At 41.5% G+C, this 26,713-nt stretch overlaps 1 protein-coding gene across 1 annotated transcript in view; it reads right to left on the minus strand.

The window, feature by feature from the left end:
* Window positions 1-4,475: 4,475 nt before the first annotated feature.
* The window catches only part of SPAG17 (sperm associated antigen 17), a 111,994-nt gene continuing 89,756 nt past the window's right edge, over window positions 4,476-26,713 (minus strand). Inside the window, exons 34-47 of the mRNA XM_059819935.1 lie at window positions 26,051-26,178; window positions 25,474-25,656; window positions 24,696-24,809; window positions 22,434-22,479; window positions 20,688-20,790; window positions 20,186-20,239; window positions 16,629-16,731; window positions 15,910-16,006; window positions 14,382-14,480; window positions 12,288-12,439; window positions 11,628-11,797; window positions 8,335-8,395; window positions 5,778-5,922; window positions 4,476-4,612 (exon numbers count right to left, since the gene is read on the minus strand). Of these exons, the coding sequence (XP_059675918.1) occupies window positions 4,476-4,612; window positions 5,778-5,922; window positions 8,335-8,395; window positions 11,628-11,797; window positions 12,288-12,439; window positions 14,382-14,480; window positions 15,910-16,006; window positions 16,629-16,731; window positions 20,186-20,239; window positions 20,688-20,790; window positions 22,434-22,479; window positions 24,696-24,809; window positions 25,474-25,656; window positions 26,051-26,178 (1,592 nt within the window). The remainder of the gene's footprint in view (window positions 4,613-5,777; window positions 5,923-8,334; window positions 8,396-11,627; window positions 11,798-12,287; window positions 12,440-14,381; window positions 14,481-15,909; window positions 16,007-16,628; window positions 16,732-20,185; window positions 20,240-20,687; window positions 20,791-22,433; window positions 22,480-24,695; window positions 24,810-25,473; window positions 25,657-26,050; window positions 26,179-26,713) is intronic.

The following is a 26,713-nucleotide window of genomic DNA, read 5'->3' on the forward strand; positions in this document are numbered from 1 at the left end:
TTACAGCAGCACTTCATGCTCCAATTCCAGGAGATGGGTCTCAGACTCTTTATGGAAATAGCAGTCTTCATACAGCTCTGCCAGTTGTTTCTGGGTGCTTCTGTAATTTGATTATTTGTTCAGATGCGGATGAAACTTGTGAACAAACAGCTCCACTCAAACATATCTCTGTCCTATCCTGTCCTACTCCATCTTGCTCTGTCCTGTTCCATCTTACTCTATTGTATTCCTTTACTCCTCCCAAAGGAGACCCTCATAAGAGGGATTACTGCAATGGGAGGGAGAGGAGGCACTGTAGGATGACAAACTGTGTTGTTAACTTCAGTTGACATGTTGTATCCATGTCAGCTGCTGCTGAAACGGGCTGGCCTGCTGGGAAAATAATGAAAGAAAAGTGTTACAAACGGAGGGGTGGCTTCTGACACCACAGTGCATCTTCAGGAGTGGTGACTGAGGAGAGAGATACCAAAACCAGGTACCACAAGGGGAAGGCTGACTCTTGTGCCTCCATGTGATGTGCTTTATTTACCTTAATGCCAGGGAGATAAATATTATGGAACCTAAATAATGAGCTGCTGTTTGATGATCCTCTGGGAGGCCTGGGAGAAAAGCCATGGCCACAGGTGCACATGAACTCAGGGACCGATGACAAAGGATGTAGACGGTGGTGTAGAAGAGTGACTTGGGATGCAGAGTCATCTCATGATGATGACGGGTGCTTCCTTTGATCAAAGTTGCAGGAGGTGGAATTCCTTCACCTTTGTCCCTGTTTGCTGTCACTGGGATTTGGGAAAAATCCTTGGAAGAAAAGGTCTTTGAGGTGGTGGAAAGTGGTTGTCCTCTCTCCATAGGTTCCGACACAGGCTTCCCCACTGAGCTTCCCCTCTGGTTCTCTGATTTGTATTGCTTGTCACCAGTCTGTACCGGCAGTAGTGGCTTGCCTCAGTGCTCAGAATGCACTGCCAAGGGGACTGATGTAGGACTGTTGGCTGTGTTTACAGAAAACTGAAAAGAATCAGGGCAGAAATCGGCACGGTCAGTAGCAAAATCATTGGTGCTAGAGAATCCTAGATCAAGTTTGGCACTGCTGCTTTCGTTTTTTTCCCATCTGTGGGTAGGGCTTAAACAACATCCACAGCTGGGTGTATCTGTTTCAGCATCTTCCTGAGCTGGCTTTCAGGTCAAATCTGACTCAAAGAGCTCATGGACAAATAGTCATCTCTGGTGGGGCAGTGGAAAACTCCCAATATATGTCTTACTTAATAGTGTGGATGGGAGAGTCCAAAACTGGCATTGACACTGGTGAAAGCCACTATTTAATCCCCAATCATGGGATTCTCAGTCACTGTGAAGTGTTGAGAGAACAAGTCATCTGCACGTATCAAGGAAAATTCCCCATCTCTCAGGATGTCACATGCTGGAAAAAGGATGAAGCACAGGAAAGCAAAGCACGGGAAAACACCTCATTGGAAATAAACTCATAAAAAGAAAGCAGAACTGCACTGGGATATACAAACGTGGTGTCTCACAAAGAGACTGAGATGTTTCTTTTAGTCACTACTGTGTAAGTAGGAACAAAGGGGGGGAAAAGGCCATTGCTAAGCGGCTCAGTCTTCCACTATTAAGGCAGATGTGCAGATGAGCATTTGAAGACGATCATGTCTGATCGTGAACAAGAGGATATAAGGAGAATCCCTCTCTCTGAAGTGTAACTTTGTGTACTCATGATCCCCATCTGGTGTCTGCAGCTAATTAAAGGTAGGTGAACAGACAGAAAGTTAAGCCTATGATTGTGAAAGCAAACAGAAACTTAGCAATTGGAACAGAGCAGATCACCGGCTCTTTCTTGAAGAATCACAGTTGACTTCAGTGAAACCTGGTGCATGCTCAGTACTTAAAGATTTCAGGTGCCTCAGCACAGGTTATAGAAACCTAACCCCTTTTAAAAACAAAATAAACCTATCAGGAACCATTCAGCACTCTTCTGCAGTGCAGAGTATCAAACATTGGGGTTCAAATACAGTAATCTTTCCACTGTTTGCATTTCAGATAGCCATGTCAGGAGGCTGTGTAACGTTTGGACCACCTTTCCCATTAATAAGAGACAGACAAAATATTTATTCATGTTAATCTGATTAAATAAATGAAAAAGTCTACATTGGGATGTTTCCATAACGTTAGACTAGAATTCGGATATTGCAGTATTGCTGATCTTCATGTTATTCTTCTAGGGCTCTGACCTGTAGTGAAAGAGGAGAGAAAATTAACATGAAAGGAAAGAAAAAAAAACAAACCCCAACTCTACCTTTGCACAGTTGTTGAAGCAAACCCAGTAATTATGTCCAGATTCTTTGCAAGTGTTGTGCAGGCACTGTGATTGCTATGGACTGGTTTCAGTAGAACTGGCCTCTACTCTTGCTGTTGGAAGGGAACAACATGAGAAAGGGTTCTCACATGGGCTTCAACTAGATCAAGAGTTTGCTTTTATTTCACAAATTGAGTGGCATAAAAATAATGACCATGAGTTTAGGATGGGCAGTCTACTTAGGAATACTGAAGGCTTTCACGGCAGCTTCCTATGCAGTATTTGAGTATATTAAGAGGATCTTTGTGAAATGTTTTAAATATAAATGAGATATGACTAAGTTCGGTCAGATGACGCTTCATCAGTGATTTTTGCTTGTTGGTCTCTATTAGGAGGTGTGGCAAATTTGTGATCAAGTCTAATATTGCAGGGAAGTTTCTCGGTCTCAATGGAGAGAATCACTGGCTCTGGTGATAACCACCTGGGAAAGCTGATACGAACTTAAAATGTTGTTACAGTGCCTCTGCAAAGACTTAACTATTTCTGTTCTGGATGGTTGAACAAGACTATTTAACCAAAACAGGACTTAACCTAGGAGTGTCAGTGTTTTATATCTTGCGAGACTAAACCAACCAGTCCAGAGTTCCTTGACATGTTTGAGATGGATATGGTTTTGAGTCCAAGAGATTTTCTGGGGAGGAATGTTCAAAGAGGCATTTGGTACAGTTGCATGGGTCGCATGGGGTAGTTGTAGCAAGCTTCAGTAGGAATTATCAATCAATTCACAAAAAGACTTTGTCAGAACAGAAGGGAGATTGGGCTACGGTGATGGCAACTATGATTAGGTGGATTAACCATGTGGGAGGAGAATACCACATAGTTGATTTCTCTCCACTTGGAGCTTTTAATGGGAGACGACACTGATCAGGATTTCTGTTGGGACTGTTGGGACAGGGGGGTGTCTCACTGAAATGTGAACTGCCTGGGTGAGTACTTCTCTTCCATTTCAACACAAAGTGAGAGAAGTTTGTCTAAATTGCTTTCACTGATGAGCCTCAGGTTGTAAGCTCCTAAGGTGGAGGGCATTAAAATTTGCTGTTCTTCTAGACCACATTACTCTGGGGGTAAAATTCCACTCTGGAAAAGGTAAGAAGATATTTAAATGGGGAGGAAAAAAAAAAAAAGCCATGTTTGATGTACTCTGGGCAGTCCTAGAGCAGATGCAGCAGTCAGAGGTGCATGTCTCTCTGCAAAGTTTCTTTTGAGAACTGACTGATGTGGTTGCTTTTCTTTTTCTCCAGAGGAGAGGAAATGAGATACAGCTGGGATTTCTTTATTGACTTGTTAGATAACATGGCAGACTTACAGATGTTAAAGTTGAAAGCAAAAGATGATGTCAGTGTTACACATATGAGGCAAATGGGGACTCCTGAGCAGAGGAGAGAAGAAACATCCATAGGGTTCCTGTTTATGAACTGTCACCATCGATTGTATTGTAGAGCACCTGAGCTGATACGGGTAAGATGAAACACCAGCCTAACGTTAAACATGTTGGCTGGTGGTTTAAGGAGAAATTCCCAACAAGGCTTTCTTGTTGCCAGGGAAGACTTACCCATTCTCTGCATAGTCTGATTCTCTAAGGTTACAGAAATGTGCTGTATGAAACAGTGTGTGCAGAGAGTTGTGTGTGCTTGAACTTGGCATGTGAAGGTTCCCCTGTCTATCTGTAAGACTCCTGTCCCTTATTAGACTTGCCGTCAGCCTCAAAGGGTCAGCAGTAAGACTTGGCTTTAGAAAGTGAAGAGTGTTAAAGAGAGGCTGATTTATTAGGGCTTAACTGCAATAAATCCAGTTTCCTGCTGCCAGGAGGCTCAATGACTTGTTTAATGTGGAGACGGTTAAGTGAAGGCTTGGGGACAGGACTGGGGAGGCTCTGCTGTGAGTGCCTCCACTGAGCTGAGCAGTTGTAGTAATTGGTAAATCTCTTGCAGCGAGTCCTTTGGTTCATGTCATCCACTGCTTCCCTTTTCTTGTCTCAGGTCATCATGTCTGCGTGCATGACAGCTTTGCTGTCGGGTGCATGGGGTTTGTTGACGTGGAACAGAAGCCAAGAGGAGGTAAAACAACTGTATTTTAATTTATGGCGGTATCACTGCATCCAGTACTTACATTAACTAGAAAGCTTTCGGGGTAGTGTAATCCGGAACCACGGCTTGGGGCTTGTAGGAACTGCCCGGACTGTTGCTGCCATCCCACCCTGGGGGTATCCTTGTGGGCGGCACTCATAAATGTCATCAGTTAACACAGGTGGAATATCATGTTAAGGATCTACCCATTTCTGTACATTTATGGAACTAAAATAATGTGTGTGGAGGCTGGAATGAATTCTGGAAATAAGGCTGTAAAACAGCTTGAATCTGGACTACTGCCCTCAGCTCAAAGATTAAAGACCAGGTGAAATATTGGGGAAGGGCACGTGTTTTGGAGGCTGGTCTGCAACTGTGTGTCTGAGGACCAGTGGGAACAGGGCAGGAACTGGTTTTGCTGGTATGCCACCAGTCCTGTCTAGCTCAGCTCCGCAATAACAGGCATGAAAGACTTCTTTGGGTCACTATGAAGTAAATTTGGCGAGTTTCAGTGTCACTTCCAGAGCATATAAAGCCTCAATGGAGTTGCTGTTAGATAGTACTCTGGTCAGTCTCCGAGGACCCTGAAGTTCTCCTTTCTTTGGTAAGGGTGGCCCTTACCAGGATTGGAGTTTCTGGCATGTTTGGATGCATCTTGCCTTGCTCTTTCTTTTATAGGTTTTCAGAATACCTCTTCTCCCAGGCTTTTAAGTGTAAATTTTAATAAAAATCAAACAGAACTTCACTCTTTCTTCTGAACTTGCCCTTAAAAAATGAGCCTGTAATTTTATCTAAAAAATAATTATAGTTTCTAGAGCACAAGGGAAGGAGAAACAACAGTTCCTGACTTTGCTGTTTTCTTCTACTCTACCTCTGTCCTCAATTAAACAACTGAGAAGCCCACTGAACCCCCACTGGGCTGATTTCGGACAGCTCTCATGCACTTCTGTGCTTGCATCTCTGCTGACACAGGGATTCTCTCATTTGTCTGTTTAGTATCCAGGGTGATACATGATTTTGTTGGTGATGAGGCTGTACCATCAGAGGTTACCATAGGTTCAAAAATGTTATAAAGGATTTTCCATTGGGGGTGGTGGGAAAGAGTTCCTGTTAGTTTCATTTATTTTTTAAAAGCCACATCTTTCTGAGCTTACCATTCTTCCTTTCCCCACTTTTCAAAACCTTGTTACTCTGGTGTAAATTGCTTTTGGTGTCAGAATCTTAAATTGTTCATTTGCTACCTCAGCGGCCTGCATTGGAAACGATGCTTAAGGTGCCTGACGGGTGGACAGTCCCCAGGGTTGATGCTAGAAGGTGTGTGTGGGAAGTAAGACAACAAAGGATATTTGCTCTCACAGGCAGGAGAAGAGTCTCTGTTTCTGTTAATATTTCAATATCATGGGAAACTTCTTCAAGGCCACCACTGTCTTCCCCTCCAGTTACCATGGCAAAAATCTCTATCTCCAGTTCAACCTGCAAGCCTGCTGCCACCTAGGAGAGACAGAGGATTACTCCCAGGGAAGGTGCATGTTTCACCCCTAGTCCCCTCCAGCAGCCCTTGGAGCTGGTTCTTGTTCTGCCTTGTCTGATGAAATTAAAGACTTAGTGCTCAGCACACATGGGTACAGTATCTGTTTCACTAGAAAGGTCTGTACAAAACAGTGGCTCTTCACATTGCAGTTTGAAAGAATTTTTCCCCCTTAAATTTCCTTTTAGGTTCCAGAGGGAAAAGGGGAATGGGGACAGCTGGGAGAGAATGAAAAAGAGAGATGGTTGATGCTCCAAGAGGCATTTGGACAATGCCCTTAATACCATGCTTTAACTTTTGGTCAGCCCTGAAGCTGTAAGGCAGTTGGTCTAGATTATCCTTGTAGGTCCCTTCCAACTGAAATATAATATGCTATTCTATAAAGAACATAGGGAGGGAGGGAGAGGGAGAAAAGGTAGGGAGGGAGGTAGGGAAGAAGAGGTAGGGAGAAAAGGGAGATACAAGAGGGATGGATGTGTGGAGAGGAAAAGAGAATGGAAATTATTCCAGCCATCTATTTGGATTTCTAAGGCCTTTGGCATGGTCTGCCACAACATCCTTCTCTCTAAATTGGAGAGATGTAGATTTGATGGATGGACTGTTCGGTGGATGAGGAATTGGTTGGGTGGTTGCATCCAGAGGGTAGTGGTCAACAGCTCAATCTCCAGATAGAGATCAGTGACGAGTGGTGTCCCTCCGGGGTCCGTACTGGGACCATTACTGTTCAGTATCTTCATCAATGACACGGACAGTGGGATTGAGTGCATCCTCAGGAAGTTTGCAGATGACACCAAGCTGAGTGGTGCAGTTGACACGCCTGAGGGATGGGATGCCATCCAGAGGGACCTGGACAAGCTTAAGAAGTGGGCTCATGTGAACCTCATGAGGTTCAACAGGGCCAAGTGCAAGGTCCTGCACCTCGGTTGGGGCAACCCCCAGTATCAGTACAGGCTGGGGGGCTGAAGGGATTGAGAGCAGCCCTGCCGAGGAGGACTTGGGGGTACTGGTGGATGAAAAGCTCGACATTCACTGGCAATGAGCGCTCGCAGCCCAGGAAGCCAACTGTATCCTGGGCTGCATCAAAAGCAGCGTGGGCAGCAGGTCGAGGGAGGGGATTCTGCTCCTCTACTCTGCTTTGATGAGACCCAACCTGGAGCACTGCGTCCAGCTCTGGAGTCCTCAGCACAGGAAAGACATGGACCTGTTGGAGCGTATCCAGAGGAGGCCACAAAAATGATCAGAGGGATGGAACACCTCTGCTATGGAGAAAGGCTGAGAGAGCTGGGGTTGTTCAGCCTGGAGAAGAGAAGGCTCCAGGGAGATCTTATTGCAGCCTTTCAGTGCTTAAATGGGGCCTCTAAGAAAGATGGGGACAGACTTTTTAGCAGGGCCTGTTGCAATAGGACAAGGGGTAATGGTTTTAAACTAAAAGAGGGGAGATTCAGACTAGATAGACGGAAGAGATTTTTTACGCTGAGGGTGGTGAAACCCTGGCACAGGTTGCCCAGAGAGGTGGTAGATGCCCCGTCCCTGGAAACATTCAAGCTCAGGTTGCACGGGGCTCTGAGCAACCTGACCTAGTTGAAGGTGGTCCTGCTTATTGCGGGGGGGTTGGACTAGATGACCTTGAAAGGTCCCTTCCAACTCAAACTATTCCATGATTCTGTGATTATAAGTACTGAGCTGTGGCTAGGGCTCTGGATTAGGCGGTTTAATTTGCCTCCTGGCAGTGCCTCCTTGCACAAGTCATTGCTTATTGATTCCATGCCTGTAAAAGCATTGGCAAAGGTATTGCCTGGTATTTACTTAGATACAACATGCAGGTGAAGAGAGAGACTGAACAAAAGTGGAAAGCATGAAAGCTTCCTACTTAATGGGACAATTTCACATGCTGTGGTGCTTTGCTAGATAAAAGACTTCAGGTGGAGAATAGTTGCAAGCAGGAGAAGAAATGGTTGAGGTAAGAGTTTACTAGGTTCAACTCTTGAAGGTATCAGGACAGGAGATAAAAGTCTAGGCCTAAGAGCAGATATAACAAATACCCTAAACGATGGGAAAACTCAGAGATGGTGGTAGAGTATCCCATTTGCTTCAAAAAAGCTCTCTTTAACCTCAGTGCTTGACCTGCTGCTTTCCACTGAACGTAGTATGTTTATCCCTCTGCATTCTGGCACAGGCTCTGAGACTCGGAGCGCACAGGGTGCTTGATTGAAGGCAGCAGAGGGACAGCGGAAAGCAGCATCACTTCAAATAACTTTAAACAAATCATGTACCCTGCCAGCTCTCTTCCCAGACAGCTGGTGTGAGAGCAGCCCTAGATGGCCTGAGGGCCAGCTGAGCCTAGCAAAAAACAAAAGATCTTCTGTGTAACCTACAGGTCCTGGTGTGTAGATCACTCTCAGTCCTGTCTGCGGAGGTGGTTGCTTCACCCGAAACCTGTCAGAAAGAGAAGAGAATCAGTTTGCCAGAAACTGTTTCAGGCAGGCAGAAGGCACTGCTGGGAAGCAGACTGTCCGCTCTTCCTCTGCTTGTGCAAATGATGGCAGAATTTGTTAGCTCATCCTTCCCATCACAGAGTACAACTTGGACTACAGCAGTATTCCCGGGCTTCTCGCCAAGGCTCAGGTTTCTAACAAAAAACCCCAAACGAGCAGATTAATGGGCCAAAGTAAGTCTCCAAAGAGCTCGTTACACTGCCTGGTACTTAGAACAGCATGTGAAACAACAGCAGTCTCAGCCTGCATACACAAAGGAAGCTGAAGTACAAACTACACCTTGGCAAACACCTGTACATTGCACACCCAGAAGTCCTTAACAACCTTTACTTAATGTCCTTTGATATGATTCTATTGCAGAAGGCATGATACTGGTATAAATTTTGTGTAAATAATCTTCCATTTGACAGTACCCACTAAGGCAGTAGTTTCACTTCTTCATTTCTCACTGATTGTTTCACATCTGTGCAGTCCTTTCGCACATGCAACTTCCACTGTTAAGATCTCGAAAGATCATTAGAGCAGATACGGCCTCTACTTTTACATGGCTCTGGACTTTATCCTGTGGTTTTCATTGCCACCTGAAGAACAGTTACCAGCATGCACTTGCACCAGATGCTGTTAAGGGAAAGGCAGTAGAAGAGACATTCCTAGCATATGGCTCCATCTTATGGAAAGCTCTGGCTGTTGGAATCCCTGTGCTTTCTCTGGAGTGCTGGCTGTTATGAGAAACTGGACTTGATTTTTTGTCAGGATATCCCAACAAATTCAGGCTATGGTATGGACCGTTTGGAAGGCACATAGTTAACTACTGACCCTGTCACGGAAGAGTTTTGGCTTCAGCAGAGGCAGACATGGCTCAGACTTGTCCGCCATTGGCCCTACCCCTGCCCTCGGCATGTTCTGCTGTCATTCAGCAGCTAGTCGCTTAGCTCTACTCTCAAAGCATCAAGTAAAATGCTTAAAAGATAAGCTGGCTTTATAAGAACCATGGTGGTATTTTCCTTGACTGTCTACATATAGTGCCCTGGCATGGAAAAAAAAAAAAAGTAACATGCACATCTTGAGTTCTAGGATTCTGATTTATCACGGCATGCACCATGATGTTTAAATGTATATTAAAGGAAAAAAAAGTCTCTTTGAGGCCATATCTAACTAGCCTGATTTAAAAAAAGTAAACCATCTCTGCCATCCATCCTGATGGAAGAAGCTGTACAGTAGTGTCTCAGCTAGTCTTGAACAGATTTCTAAAGTGCCTAGTTGGCTGAGTACTCAAGAAGAGATCATGATGATCCCAGCAGGGTAAGTCTCCTGTGAGCTCCTTTTTTTGATGATAATTACCTACCCGAGGAGGAGGAACAACAAATGTCAGACATCATAAATGTTTGTTTATTTCATTCCAGCACTGTGGTACCTAGTAAAGGGATGCTGTGACTGCTGAGATGATAGTGTCACTGTGATACCTCTCGCTACTCTTTTTCAAGAGGACATCAAACTGTAGGTCACCTGCATCCAGAAAAGGGAAGTTTGGCAGGTGCTTGCTCACATGAAGAATGCTCCAAAGAAACAGCATCCAGAAGCTGCAGCACATCAGGGCCATGAGACTTGAACACTCAAGCCCAAGAATGTTTAATGCCCTCCTTAGTGTTTTCCTTAACCAGTGCTAATGTTGCAGGAAAAAACAAAGGCTATTTATCTCCAGTGCTAAGAAGAGGAACGAACTTTTGAATGACCTAGACCAATATGACAGTAGGATGTTTATTTCCATGTTTTCAGTTAGCCTCCCTCTCCTGGGACCTGTGGGTCTAGCAGAAAAAAGGCCCATGTAACAGGAGTGGTCCAAGCCTGGCTTACTCTACGTTTTTGAAAGAACAGTACATAACTGTCCATTAGGACAAACAGATAAGATTGGCCTAAATAGCAGCTTTCAGTTAACTGCTAAATAAAATAAGAACCTTTCCAGCTGCAGGAGGTAATTGCGGATGGGTGGGAGTGAGAGGCTGACACTGGAAAACTTTGGTGGGAATAGCTATTTTAGAACACAGGAATTTAAAAAGCTTGGGTTTAGCTTTGGGGCTTTTGAAATGAAAGCTTCCCACCAAGTACTGCAATTCTTGAAACCATCTGCTGGGATTGTAACCATTCAAATGAAGCTATTTTGAAGTGACAAACCTTAGGTGGAAGCCCAGAAGCTGTAAGGACTTGGAGACTGTTGTTGCAGGCTCTCCTTTAAGCTAAAAAGCAAGGTACATACAGCAGAGCTAAGGCAAGTGCAGCTGAGCAAACTGAGCGGGAAGAATATGCATTGCCCTCTTTTCTGTCACATGTATGGCACCTGGGAGGACAGGGGTCAAAAGCACCCCTGCCTGAATACCACTAAAGTAACCCCACTGGAACTGTGCTGGTGCAGGAGTGACTGAATGAACACAAGTGCAGTCACTAAAAAGGGGAATTCTAGTACAGAAGAACAATTGCAAGCACTTTCTTACTGTATTTATGTATTCTTTAAACAGCAGCTGGGTAAATATGATTATTTCCTATGATTTGTCATGCAGGGCAAGAGACAATCTGCTGGACTGCAGACCTAGAAATGGACTTACTTGTCCTCACCCCACTGGAACATAGGGCAGTGCTATTTTGTCCCACTCACTGACAGGGGTGACACTGAGTAAGGGAAACGTGCACAAATAAATGCTTTATTTCATCCTCGTCCTCTGCTTGTTCCCAGTGTCTGGAACTGGAGCTGTTTCTCAATGCAGCTAAAGACATGTGTCTGCCTGAATACGGCTGTGCCCATTTAGATTGTCTGACTTGCAGCACCCAGTACCATTTCGCAAAGCCAAATGTCATACTGGTTACCGTGAAAGACTTTGGTCCCTGAACCTGAGAACTTCAATAAGAACCAGTAAATCATCTGCGAGGGGCCAGGACCATGCATACAGGACCTCCTGTTCCTTACTGCTTTCCATCTCCCTAATAACACTAATACGTAAATAATGCTGAAGTATTTCTAATATTATCTCCTCTCCTGTATCCAGTCAGTCATTATTAAATGATTCCAAAAATAAAAATACCATTTGTTATCTCATGTTAATCAGACCAGAAGGTTGACAATTAACAAGCGATGCATATTTAGACAGTTAAAACCCAAGGCACTAAAAATTCAAACTGACCTTGAGAAGTTCACACCAACATTCTTCAGGATCACAGTGGCTGCATAGGTGCAGCCTTCCTTTAGCACTCCAAGCGTCACTCTGGGTGGAATGAGATGGAAGCCACCAAGATGCTGTCTTGTTGTTGCAAGAGAAGATGTGTTGACCTTTCCTGCGACAGGATCTTCTATCTTTGCAAACAGAATTAAGATATTAGACAATAGAGAAAGCTGGTGGCCATCAAGTTAGGTTCAGAGTTACTTAACCTACGTTTGACCTCTGTCCACTCGTCCTGAAGAATTACAAAAAGACATCCTAATTTGAGTAAAAACTGAAGAGGCAATTTGAGTATTGTATGCAAATTTATACTGGTTTGAGTTTTCAGACATATTAAGCCATTGAGATGTCTCAGGGGGAACGGGGGAAGCTCTGCTCTTTTGGAAATCAGAGCTTTCATGTGGGTGCCTGGTGCAGAACTATGCTTTTGGCGTAAGAGTTTGTCCTAGCAGTTGAGAGAAAAGGTACTTTTAGAACTGCCAGTAAACTTATATGTAAATTGCAACCGCTATGGTTCAGTAAACAGATTCAAAATACTTTCCAGTGTTGCTCCAGAGTGAAGATTTTATGCAAAAGAGATGACTGATACGATTCTTAATATTAACAAAAAAGATGTTATTTTACCTTTTTATTTGGTATGGAGTTTGGCTTTCTCCCCTGAAGGGATGACGGTAATTTCACTTTGTCTTTTCTTGGCTGTCCTGAAGCATTCACCAGCAGACTCTGACCTTTACATTGAAAGGGTGTCTCTTGTGATCTTGCAGCCTTGTTTAGGTCTGGAAAGGAAAGATTTCCAAAAGCATGAAAAAGTAAGCATGATATTCAGCCTAATCCTGAAGTTCTTGTTCAGATAAGATTTTTATTTTCTATGAAAGCCTTTGATTAACACAAGGACAGAAGAATTGGTCTTATTTTTACTTAAGAGGTCAAGAAAGGCATCAATAAACCCCCTAATAGTAGCAAGTAGTTAAAATTTAACTAATAAGTAAAGTCGTACGGTAATTATTAGAACTAATTAGTTGGAAGCATCTCAGTGGAAACTCGCAATGAAGATATAAACACCTGTGAAAGTGATTAAAAACAGAAGGGGAGGTACAAAAGCCCACGCACTAAAATCAAAATCGAGGACATAACTATTCCAAAGGCATGCCTGCCAGCACAATGATCAGTTGTGCAGAAACACCCAGGCTGGTCAAGTGAAATCTGTATGTCCATATAACAACAAATTCCAGTCCAGGCCCCAAAGCAGTACAGCTCTGCCAGCACAACCAACTAGGAAGCCCGGTCTGAGCGGGATTTATTGTCTTGAATGCAACAATTCATTCCCATGGGTGACCTGCGTGCTTCTGACTCTGGGGTTAAGATGATCTTAGCTATCTTTTTATCTTTGAACTCTACTCCATTATGCTCTACTGCATAATGGAGATAGACTGAGCATAGGGATGGCCCGAGCAACTTAGATCTGAATACACCTTCTTTTGCTTGACAGCCTAAGACTCGTGTAGTTCATTGTAAAGTCTGATAACCTCTGAACCTTTCCCTCCTCTGAAGGGAAAACACAAGGCAATTACGGTGGCTGTCTTCTCACCAGAGATCAACCTCTAGATCAGTATTTTGTACACAAGAGAATTGTTTTTTCTCAGCTTGGACTGCAGGCACGGTCTAGCTGGAATGCTAAGTCTGGTCAGTTAGTCATCGTGAGGAGGCAGAAATGTTATTTGAGAATAGCGTCTTCTCTAGATTGCCCTCTTATTTCCAGGCAACAGAACTGCAGGTGGTAGAGAAGGGCTTCCCATCTACACAGCAAACGGCCCTGAGCTTATAAAAAAAAGCTAAGCATGGACATTAGGGAAAAAACACTAGCATTTCTTGTTTTGCCTAAAGGTAAGCAACATGTATGCTTTGACATTAGGAGTTAGTGTAGTTTTGGCATCTCTCTCTCCACACACCCCCTCCCTTCACCCCCCCCAAGCTGCTGTTCCTTTCATCACCTACCCTGTGGCTCTGGAAGTACAAGTTAGCACATCTGCCCTGAGGTCTATGGATTATGCATAAATAACAGAGGAAATTTAGCAAGTTTGAAGGCAATGGCTCTTTCCAAGTCCCACTACTAAGAAAGGGTACCAGTATGTGTGGAAAGGAAAGGAGGGGGAGAAGGGAAGCGGTAACTATGGGATGCAAGGATAGATTTTGCAAGTATGCACTGCCAAAGCTCAGCTGGTGGGGCATTATGTGAGAGCCAAAGTTTGGGGCTAATTAAAGCAAACTGGTGGCTCTCCAGTGGCGATCATCCAAGGCTGTCACCACAAGCAGATGCGTAAGAAGAATGAATGACAGTAGACGTAGCAAGGAAAGAAAAACAGAACAGGGATGTTTCGATGGCAAAGACCATTTAACCACAGCAAAATCGGTTCTAGAGTCTTCTTTACAGGACTTAATGAGCAGGAAAAATTGGCTTGTGGAAATTTTTTTAGTAGAGAAATTACTTCTTGGCTTTGTCTGGAGTTCTACCGCCCCCATCACCCCCATGTTGGTATAGCAGAATCTCTCCCACTAGTTTTATACCTCTCTCCCTTTCTGCCAGTCTTGCATTCAGATATATTCAGAATGCTGAACAGAGATAGGTGGATTTAAATTTCTATTGTAAATATTTGATCAAAAGTTATAAGAAGATAGATATTAACCTGCTCCAAACTACCTTCTGGAAGGCAGCTTTACCTGTTGTGCTGCTGGAATCTTCATTTTGTTTGGAACGAGCCTGCAGCAGAAGGGCAGGTGAAGGTGAGGAATCACTCATGGTATTGAGACATTCAGATGCTAAAGGGAAAATAATGGAATACTGTGACAAGTGTTTTTCATGATCATCATCATTTTCATAAACGCATAAAAAAAATCACGAAGTCTTTGGCACTTTAATTTGGACAGCCTTTGAAAGCTGTCTACATAACCATGAGAGGCTAGGCAAATTCTGCATGTGACATTTTGCTCCACCGGGCATCAGGGATCAAAAATGCCTATCATCTTGTGATTAGTCATTTCTTGTTCTCTGGCTAACTGAGCAGTAAGCCCTTTATAGGGCTAACGGACAACCCAACGCAGGTCTTCTGGTGATTGCAAAATGAGGAAATATGGGAATTAGTGGGGGTCTGATAAAGTCCCGTGGACGACTGCTTTCCCGATACGATTCTTTGCTGTGTATGACTTTTAATCTCACTATGTGATTTCAGTAACTTGTCAGGGCTGCTTTTCAAACAGAACTGAAGTATTCCTCTCAGTGCTGTAAAGCCCAAACCTAAGATGATGGTTCACTCTTTCATTGCTTCCTGTCATCCAGTCACTGCCTTCCTCCTGTATCCTCCAAACTATCCTTAGCCTGCATGTTTCCTATTCCATGTCGCTTTTGCCCCAGTCCCCAAGCTGCCCTTCTTACCACTGAGTTTCAGAACTCCATCTCCCATTTTTTTCCTGCAGTCATACTAGTCTTTTTCTAAACTTGGCCTCCTTGGTTCTTGCTCATCCACCCCTAACTATTGTTTATTCCATTTAAGTTTTTCTTGAGTATTTTGCATCCATCCCCCCTCATTCATAGCACAATTCTTCAGCTTTGCATCCAAAGCACCAAAGTATCGTGCTCCCAATTCAATGATTCTGCAAAGGCTCCTTTAACACACCAAATATAGAAGTCTCATAGACCACATTTGTCTTAGTGGATTGAACAGAACATTCCCAGATACTGGAACATGCTAATCTATATTGTTAATTGTTAGAACACTGGTATGATATTGACTGTGCAACTTAGCGGTCTCCCCAGAAACACTCTTGGGTATGCAAGTTTTGGCCCGGGAAAAGGCCCATTTGTTCTGGGAGTCTGAATTTACACAGCCTGTTCCATACTGGTGGATCTTCCATCCCTGGAGGTATTTAAAAGACATGTGGATGAGGCGCTTAGGGAGGTGGTTTAGTGGTGGACTTGGCAGTGTTAGGTTTACTATTGGGCTTGATGGTCTTAAAGGTCTTTTCCAACCTAAATGATTCTACTGATGAGCTTAACGACAGGGAGTGCTGCTGAGTATGGGTCATGTATCAGAACAGATACAGCCATTGTGGTCCAAGTAGTTCATGTGTCAAAATGACGGGGAATAAATGGGGTCAGATAATGTAATCTTAAATTTAACTGCAGTATGAAATAAGACAACTGGATAAAACAATGAAGATGATACTAAAATGTCGCCAGACAGTAGATTACCTCTACTGGGTTTTTTGATCGTCTCTAGAGGGAAATTCCCACTTTCTTTTCTTTGAACTGGAGGAAGTTCCATAGACAGTGCTTCCACATCAGGAAACTAGAGAAAAGTAAGAAAGAGGGCTTAGGTCTCCCAACTAAACACTTAGAAACACCACCCCCCCACACCCCCCACCCCACCCCCGCCCCGCAAAAAAAAAAAAAGAAAAAAAAGGGGTGCAAAGGAAACAAATAAGCAGAACCAAAGTGGTAACTATAGAAAAAGATATACATAAGTACACCTCAGATTCCAAAGGACATTTTTGAGTATGCTTTATGCACTTAGAGCATTTATCAGGTGAGATTACAACAGGAAAGTTCCCAAGGCCACCTTTAACCCAGGAGGGTTAGTCTTACTAATTCCCTTTCTAGTTAGCAGAGAGAGGTTTTTGAGGGGTAAGTGAAAAGACCTGAGGTTCAGCTTCAGTCTCGGAATCAGACTCTCTACGGAGTTTATGTAAGGAATCTACAGAGTTTGTACTCAATAAACATATACCATCTCCAAGATATGTTTCCTTCGACAAGGGCATATAATTCCCAGTATTAATTCTGCCATGACTGTCCTCTGTAATGGTTTCTTGAGATAAATTGAGGATGAGATGGAAACCCACAACTGTCTTTGTGGGATTATGGCAGAAACCACCTAGGCTAACACAAACTCATGCTCTTTTCAGCTACATTACCTTTTTTGTGAAAAACTCCTTGCTGAATTCTGATTGAAAATATGGAGGAATTATTTTGTTTCTCATTGCCATTAAGGACTTCCTTTCTTCATCAAGTTCTTTCCTAAGTAAGTTTTAACATTGTTGGTAAGGAAAAGAAAGAAAAAAGCATTATAAGTGAATTCACCCTGTTTTTCAGTGTTATGTTTAAAACATTGAGGAACAGAATTGATAAAGCCAAGTGGCTTTCCGCCCCCCCCCCCCCCGGTTAATCACATGGGACGATATTCTTGTAACTGGCAATTTTCTCAGTGATAGATCAAGAACGTGCTAGTCTGGCACACACAGACAATGTCCTCCTTGGATACAGAGGATATGATTTATGAAGGGGCTGATCAAAATGCACGTAGACAGTGGGTTGGCTGCTACGAAGAGCTCCTCTTCCAAACATGCTCCAGTTCTCTAAGTCTTGTGGAACATGTCTGAGACTGCCAATAGTGTCTTTCCAACCTTCCAACAAACACTTAAATCTGAGAATTGGTATTTCAGATGCATTGCTAAAATTTATAACACAAAATTAATCGAATTTCCTTATTTGATCACATAAAAACTTGACGGCTCTGTGGATACAGAAAAAGCTGTTCAAACTTCTGAAGGTAAGCCTCACCAGAGTAAAGACCAGTTAAGTTTTCAGCTTGATTTAGTCCAGTTTTACAGTATTATAATTTCACTGACTTGCAGGGTCTAATATCGGCTATGAAATTATCACTCTTAATTATATTGAGAGTCTTGACACTGGCTTTAGAGCCAGAATTGCACATGATGTTCTTGGGTGCTGGCTACTCATATATATATATATTTAAAGTAATTCTTTAAATATTATGCAAAACAGTGTAAAATGCTATATTAAAATATAAATCTGAAATTATAAAAAATTTTCTGTATCTCATGCAAGTCAGAAACTAATTAAGAAGTAGTATGGAAGAGAACGTAGTTTTCAATTGCTATTTAACCTTTCACAAAAATAAGAAAGAAAAAGCAAGTTTCTGATCATAATATTAGTTCGTCATCATTTCAAATTACTCTGTTTAATCTAAGAAATAGTGAATGACCTAAATAGCTGTCAATATAATTATTTTAATTCCATTGTGAATTAATGTATGTTACTGATAACTTTCTCTATGTTAATCCTAGTTCATGTATCAGATTTTCTGTTTCAACATAAACTAAATGCATATTTTTAATTCTTTAAATTTAAACATTCCTGCTTGGATTACACTGAGGAATTTGACATTCTATCAGATTCACAAAGCCCCTTCCTCTAGAACTGAAAATGATAACGGTTTTAATGCAGAATGCTTAAATGAGAAGTTTTTGTGTGGTACTAAAGTAGTATATAGTAGTATCGTAGTATATAATGCAGTATATAGTAGTATAGTAGTATATAATGCAGCAATATAATAGAATAAAAGTCTGTAAATTTACTCTCAAAAATTCATATTTTTCTCTCAATTAATAGTGGCTTTGAGATTACTCCTATTTTTTTTCAAATGCTTGCGAATTACCATATCTGCAGATTGAAATCCAGTGACTTTCAATTTACACTGAGCAGAAATTCTCATGAAAATTCATCTATCTGATTGTGAAATGTACATTTTTTGCAATATATGCTAAATTTTCAAAGTGTCTATGTAGATGTTTTTCTTGAACTCATCAAACAGCTTCACCATCCATCAGTGGGAGATAAAGGGCATTTTTTTATAAGTTTGAGAGCAAGTGAAATCAAGGGGATTAGAATTAAAATTGAGGGTCAGCCTTAAATACAACTTTCAGTGTTACAAAGATTTGTATGTTTATACACATACACACATGCACACACACATTTCCTCCTGTAAAAGCACTTCTAATCTGAAGATTATAGCACCTGCCTCAGAACTCCCATGAGAAATACTTTACCAACAGGAAACTGAGATACAGGTAATTCCCAAAGTAGAACATTGAAACGTGGCAAAATGGGTCTTACTTTAGTAAGGCATTGATTTTTAAGATGATCCTAATCTTAAGGTTCTTCTTAAAGATAATGAGTTTACCTACTGTCCACATGTTTTACTTCCTAAAATGTCCTCAGAAATGCAGCTGCATTTCCAAGGTGTAAACCATGAGCGTATCCTGCACTTCATAGTGCACTCCACAATGAAGTGGTGAGGGAGAGAAGCCTCAACAATCAAGTGAGGAAGCGGTGGATGTGGTAGGCAAGCAAAGGGCCTGGGGTGATGCGAAAAGAAGGGACATCACACTCAACAAACCAGGGCTGAAGTGGGGTCACGCCAAGCATACGCATGTAAATAAAAAAATGCCTACGGGATGGCATTATGGGGAAGGCTTTCAGACCCGTTCGTGGCAATCGGCATGGCTGGTGCCTCTCTGAAATGCCTGTACACTACTGCACGTGGCACAGGTAACCAACAGGAGGAATTAGAAGTCTGTGTGCACTTACGGGGCGATGACCTCATTGGTATCACAGAGAAGTGGAAAGATAGGTGACATGAATGGAGTGCTGTGTGGATGGATAGAAGCTCTTTAAGAAGGGCAGGCCAAGAAGGCAAGGAGGGAAAGATGCCCAGTGTGTAAGAGAGCAGCTGGAAAGCATGGAGATCTGCCTGGGGATGGGTGATGAGCCAGTTGAGAGCTTATAGGTTAGGATTAGGGGGCAGACCAACGTCGATGACATTGTTGTGGGTGTCAGCTGATCAGGAAGAAGAGGTAGACATGGCCTTCTTCAGACAACTGGAAGAAGTCTCACGTTCATAAATACCTGGTCCTCACAGGGGACTTAAGTCACCCCACCCACCGCTGGAAAGCGGCTCTGCAGAGAAGGACCTGGTGGACACCAAATTGAACACGAACCAACAGTGTGCCCTTGTGGCAAAGAAGACCAGCAGAATCCTGGGCCGCAGGAGGAGGAGTGTTGTCAGCAGGTCCAGGGAGGCAGGGAGGTGAACCTTCCCCTCAGCACTGGTGAAACCACATCTGCTGTACTGTGTCTGGTTCTCAGCTCCCCGATACATGAAAGACATGGACTTACAGAAGCAAGTCCAGAGAAGGGCCACAAAGATTATTAAGAGATTGGAGCGTCTTTCATATGAGGAGAGGCTGAGAGAGCTGGGACTGTTTTGCCTTGAGAAGCTCTGAAGCTTCTCAAGCTTCAAAGACATATGTCTGGGTTTCCATTTGAAAAATCAGCCGGCATTTGTAGAGTACCTGAATCTTAACCTAAAGCATCAGCATTTGAAAATAGTAATACAAATTATTTTCCACGCTGGTGGCAGAGTCAGAAAATAGAACACAAGATTTCTGACTTGAGCCTTGTTTTAAATAGCGTAAGTTAATAGCAACACTGCTAGGTTTTGAAAAAAATAACAGAGTTAAACCATCCATTCAATCCATTCAGCATTTCTGTTGCAGAAAACACCCCATTATTTGCTAGCAAACCATTGGACCGTTACCTAAGACCTGATGAAACCAGTATCAGTCTTTCTCAAAACAGACTTAACTTTCTGTCCTACTAATACTATTACCTGTGCTCTTCTAGTCTGCTCTGCCACTTGGACACTGGTGTTACTCCTTCTGGGCTGAATGATCAGGGAAGAAAAAAGTAGTGAAAATGAGAAAACTAGCATAATGCTTTATAAGCACAAAAAAATTTACAAGATAACCCTGGAAAGAAAATGCTCTTTATGAAAGTATGTTATATTAACATCTCAGGTGACTCCTGACTTGGACTTGTATGGTTTGCAGCAAAATTGTTTGCTCATATGTACATTTTTATTATATTATTCAATCAAAGAAATCCCCAAAATCCTTTTCTAGCAAATTTTAAAGTATCTTTGAGATAAGGAAAGAGAGGCACAGAGGGGCAAAATAATCATAGGAAATGCTAGTAAAACGTTGCTATATGTATCTAGAGATGTAGGTCCCGGTCCTTAATGACAGTCAGTAAAGTACATTGCCTTGCCTGTGTTCTTGGTTCCATCCTTTGTGTTATCTACATTTGCATTGGTTCTCACTGGTCTGTCCTACCTGAACCTCTGCTGTTGGTCCTCTCTTTGGGTAGTGATTGTCTTCTCTGTGTGACACTGGCGATGAGAAGCCACTGCCTGTTCATACAGCTCAGTTATGTGAGCTGTAAGGTAAAGAGTATTATTGAATGTGCACATTCTGCTAAGCACTGCTAAGTGTAATGAATAATAAATGAAGAAGGATATATTATTAAAGCATCTTTCTGTCACTTGATGACAACCTACAGATTCTTCATTAGTGTGAGGCAAGAGGAAGAGAGAACTTCATTCCAAAATCAAGTTCAGAACATTAACAGATGGGAAATTAGTTCAATTCAAGGTAGAAGGAACCAGAAGCAGATTACGTTTATACCCCTACCCTGTATTTCCTGAAATATTTTTATGTGCTTTCAAGATACAAATCAAATACCTCTGAATAGGAAAAGTTGCTGATATTCAGCCACTTTCTGACTGGGGAGCAATATTTCATGTATCTGTCTCCAGCTGAAGAAAATAATGTGGGCTTTCAGGAACCTTTATTACTTTTAGCTTACTTAGGTTGTGCTTAACTGTGGCTGTGAAGGAACCGTAATCAACAGTCTCATGGAAGGAACTACTAGTTCAATATGTATAGTGGAGAAAAGCCAATCTTTCCATATTTAAGATTGTGACCAGCTTTGGGGCTTTACTAAAGACTTTCACTGTCCTCTGACATCATCTATAAAATGTGTTGCTTACTTCATGCCTCGTACCTCAACTGTGAGTCCAAAGAAATTTCCTTGATTGAAAAGAAATTTCTGTGGCAAAACTTAGGAGATTTGAGTATTTGAGAGATATGATCCTATTTGATTATGACATCTCTTAGTGTTTCAGGAAGTATGAAATTGCAAACTTCAAAACTAGGGGTTTTTGTGTGTCAGCTTTTTCACCATAAAATATACTTTTATCTTCCCACTTTTCCTATTTTTCCCTTTCTTAAAGAGCTTCTCTTTTCCACTGGCTTCTTCATTATTAATGGTATGTTACAAGTACACTCCCATTTAATTATGTTTTTTAAAGCAGGAAACTGTGTAGCAGGCATTTGTTGCAGCAGTTTCCATTTACATTGCATAGCGTGCTTTGTTTAACAAGCAGAAATAGTCTTGACAAGGTAGGAAGGCCAGAAAAATATGGGATTGAATACTATGGATTTTTCTGTGGGAAAGGCTTACAGATTTTTAAAAGAAAGAAACATCTTAATTTTCATTTGTACCTCTTGAAAACGTTAATAAGTATTAACAGGTATCTTACGAAAACTTTAACAGAAATTCACAGGGGAAAACTAATATACTGTTCCATCTATTCCCTCAGGCAAGGTTGATGTAACCAAAACACAGGATCATTTAGGATCAGATTTTCAAATGTAATAAACAACCAGGACTTATCCAGTTGTTTTGAAATCTTGTCTGAAATGTTGATACTTGTATAAAACTGAGTGGTGTCATAGTTCTTATACCTGAAAAAACTCCACATGTGTAGAAAAGTTGGTCAAAATGACAAATGCACATGCCGAAACACTGGAAGTGGCTTTTAGAGATAGTCAATCACTGATGCTAACAAGTTCTAATTACCTGTGAAAATCATACTCAGAATAGAAGAGACAAAAGAATGTATGTAGCACAGATCTGAATTCACCTTTATGTTCCTTCTTTAAAAATAATACTACAGTACTTCGTAATTTACTACGGTATTTCACAATTTTAAAAGACAGATATTAAATTTTTATTACCTCTAGCACTGAGATCTTCAGATGACTTCTCCCAGTTAGGGAAGGACTGCAATGAAGAAGGAATAACTGTGACCATGTGAGACACAGACCTCACAACAGCAGCATCCTGTTCAAAGGATTTCTAGCCTAAGCAAGTGTTAACTTGTTACCTCAAAATGCGACTACAAGACGGAGGTATTTCAGCGCGCTAGAAAATGTGAGCTGGTGATAAAGGAAATTAAGTACAGTTTCCCTAGTCTATACAGGTATTTGTTTCCTTCTTGATGACCTACTTCACAGATGGCTTTGTATTTTATATGGTTGCTGTTTATTAAGTCTACTAATCCAGTTCATATTCAAACTCAAATCCTTCTGCAAAGGACTTGAACCAGATCTAAAACTCATGGTCACAACAAGAAGTCAAACGGGAAATGCGTTCAGGAATTTGTAGGCTTCATTACTGAGGAGCTCTCTTGTGGTTGGTTCACAGTAAAGTGTTCGAGGGGTAAGAGACTCTAAACTAAGCTCTTTCCTTTATTCTTATGCTGTCCCTGAAGCAGTTTATTGGAAACCAGAGTTCCTGTGACAAGGCAGTCTAGGTTGTAACAGAGCTGGGGAACAGTGGAGACTTGAGAGGAGTGTGACACTGATTCCTGAGGGACAGCAGGTCCACAGTGAGACTCTGCTGCTCAGAAAAGAGTGGTCCCATGTGAAATCTGTACCTGGAAATGTGCTCATGGCAGCCAGGACAATCAATAATAATTAGTCACTAGACAAGTGCATTGGAACCAAGCAGCATGTGAGATTCAGCACCTGGATCTCATCAAAACAAATAAATGTCTGCCTAGAGGATAGAGGCAGATGGAGTTACTGATAGATCACTTCTCCATGTTCCTCTTTCCAGATAAGTTGTGAGCTCCTTCCTGGTTTTTTTGCTAGGTACTTTTTTTCTCTACTCTCTTTTTAAGACTTGTATGTCACTTGAAAGTACCAAGCAAAAAATATATATGAAAGCTTGTAATATCAAAAAATAGGCTTTAGTTTCAGCAAATGAAAATGCTAACTTGGCTAAAAAGTTCATGGGCAAATTCCAGAATTACATGGGGTTTTTTTAAGCTTGTACAAAAAAAAAAAAAAGGGTAAAGTTCTAGATCTATCCAAAAAGCTAGGAAAAGGAAATTAACAGCATTTAAAACCGAGAAAGATCTCACTCCTAATGTTTTTGTATGTTGAGACAAGGTTTAAAAGGTAGACTATAAGGCTAAGATGATGTTTGTTTTCTAGAATACACTCACTTTTGAAAGCTCGATAGATCATCTGGAAGTGAGTATTTAAACTAACATGGCTAGATCTTATTTTTCAAATGCCAGATTTTTTAATTCAGTATGTTTGAATTCACTATAAGCGTGTTATTTGATTAAATGGAAATAAAAGTATTTCCTAAATGAAACTAAAAAAGATAACAGTGTTCAATAACTATTAAAAATCTAGTGTGTGAATTCACGTCATGCAAGGTACTAAATTTAAAGGAAGCTGTAGGAAACAAATTCTTTAAAGAACTGAAATAGAGCAAAGGGATCCCTCTTTACATAAGATGTAAGCAGTGTTTCTCTCATTAATCCTAATTCATTCCACCCACTTCTGCTGCTTGAACTTTTCTAATTTTTTTTTACCAATCATTTCCCACTAACCGTACTGTTTCCTGACTGCTACCCCAAATCCCTCTTCCCCGGTTTACCCACCTTTCCCATTACCTATTCCCCTTTTTTCTTTTCATGCTCTAATTATCTGTGCAAATTAGCAGAGTACATTTTCAAAAAAAAATGTAAGTGCTGCTCAGCAGTAATAACAATATTCCTCCAGATTGTTTTTGGATTATCGCAAAAGCAGGGTTTAAACTCTCACTATGGAGGTGGCTATGGTTGAAAGACAAGTCTCCCAGCTGCAATGACAACAGACTGGAAACATTCTCATCCTCATGTTGGGGGATATACACATTTCAGTAATTCTGGCCTGTCTGTTTGGGAATGTATCATTCCGTGGAGTCAAACTCTTGAACTGTTTTGAGCATTGCTTCCCCCAAATGGCAGTAGCACCATTCAGTAGCCCAGCAGAATGCTGAGTGTGGCTCTGCTTTACCATTAAACTACAGCAGAGCTGGCACTGCGCTCTCCTAACATTTGCTATTTTATTAATGGATAATGATGTGTTTTAAGGCTGACACTTCCAATGCAATACAATTGTTTTGTTGGAAAAAGTCATTAAAAATTGTATTTTTCTCACCGTAACCAGTTCAAAGAGACTTGCAGCATTCTCCTTTTCCTCGTCTGTTCTTGGCTCTTTTACATTCATCTCTTCCAGCTCATTATCCTGCTTTAAAATGTTGTCTATATATTCCTGGTGGAACAATGAAAAAGAACCAGAAAGATGCGGATGTTTTCTTTGCAGAGGTAGACTTAAGGGTCACATATATAGAGAAAAGAGTTTGTAGAAGTAATGGAGGTATATGCTTCTTCTCAATGTCATAAAGGCCCCTTCTGTGAATTTGTGTGAATGGCTTATATAGATTTCTAAAGGTTTGCATGGAACTGTACTGATTTATGAAAACAAATACATAACCAAAACTAGAGTGTGTCTCAGTGACCTGGTCACCAAGTTAACTGTAGAATTATGGTGGGTTAGAAATTCTTGTACAACTTTATAGATTTAAGTTTTTAAGGCTTTGTGAAGGAAAGCAAACCCTAAGCAGAGTAAAAGCAAAAGTAATAGATACCAATATTGACAGAAAGGAAACTATTTGTTAGTGTACTGTCTGTGAGGTGTACTGCACAGGATCCCACATATTTGCACAGAAAAGTAGGTTCCACAAGAGAGATGAGTGAAAACAGTTGAGCTGCTTCAGAAATACAGTTTTCTTAGAGCACCTGTCTATGTATGAAATGCTGATTGTTCTTCAAAAGTACCAGAATTTTTGTGTTAGGCATTTACTGCAAATTCATGTCACACAATTTGTCTGTTCTCTATTGCTTACTGGAAGAATGAATAAATGTGATTGTACTACCTTAAGGGAAAGCTGCAGCTTTTCTCTTAGTTCATCACTGAGTGGCTCATACTGGAATAGCTGACGGATTTGCAGTTTATTAGGACATTTTCGCACAGGTACTGGCAAGTATGTCTGCTCTTTGGATCCAATGCAGAGACCCCTCCAAACATGTGCTCTGACTGAGGGACCTGTGATCTTCCTCTGAACATAGACAAGAACAAGCAAAAAGAGCAAGAGGCTACTTATATTACTGACTAAATGCAGATATCGGCAATGTGTGTCTCAGCTGAAAAGCACATGCTCTCCTTATAGCATCATAGATCTAGACAATAAAGTCAGTAGATTCTTGGGCACAATTTATCTATCCTAAAACTTCTTCATCTGGCAAGATGAACTCCCCTTAAAATTGCTACATCACCTTACAGAGAGTAGAAGAAGCCCAAGGTGACTACATTTTCCCTGACACAGCCAGCTCCTTGCTTTGTCTGCCTAATAAACTGGACTTAACAATGTCACATTGTTTAGAGCTCGATTTCACCCCTGTGACAAACATCTGTTGCTTAAGCAGCAACAGACAATTTTGAAACAATTATACCTCAGGAGGAGAAAATGTGTCCCGGGTCCTTGACTGAAGATTTGGAGGAACAATACTCTCTGGTTCTTTCTTCATTACCCAGGGGGAGGCTTCAGTCAAAGGGCGGAGGATAGTAATACTTAAAACACCTGGTTCAAAGACACATTTTGCGAAGAATCAGTTCAAATCCAAAAATGATGGACAACGGTTTCAAACCTCCAGAAAAATATACTTACCTAAGTATAAAAAACCTTATCAAGTGGTAAAACTCCATGTGAAAATGTGATACTCGTGGCTACAGGTAATATCGGATCACTCAGGTGATTATAGAATAGTTGGACAAATTCAGATTACTCAGACCATGTTTAACAACAGACTGCCTATGCTACTTGCTTTGAGTATACAACAGCTCAGTTGTGTAGTGTGTGGAGTATCCCAAACAAGGAAGAGCAGACCATTGACCCATGTTTACTGAATACTAATCTCAGAAGTACATCATATTCAAAGCATGCATAATTCTTCACTGTATTTTAGACTCCACAGTCTGATCACTGGATGGATTCCACTGGAGATGGTTTATTATCTCTTTTTATTGTTCTGATTAATTTTAATGTTCTTCAAAATATTTTTTCCAACCCAACCCAAAAATCTACTTAATCTACTATTATCTACCCCATAGGTGGC

This window comes from Gavia stellata, chromosome 1 (genome assembly GCF_030936135.1).
Source record: "Gavia stellata isolate bGavSte3 chromosome 1, bGavSte3.hap2, whole genome shotgun sequence".
NCBI lineage: Eukaryota > Metazoa > Chordata > Aves > Gaviiformes > Gaviidae > Gavia > Gavia stellata.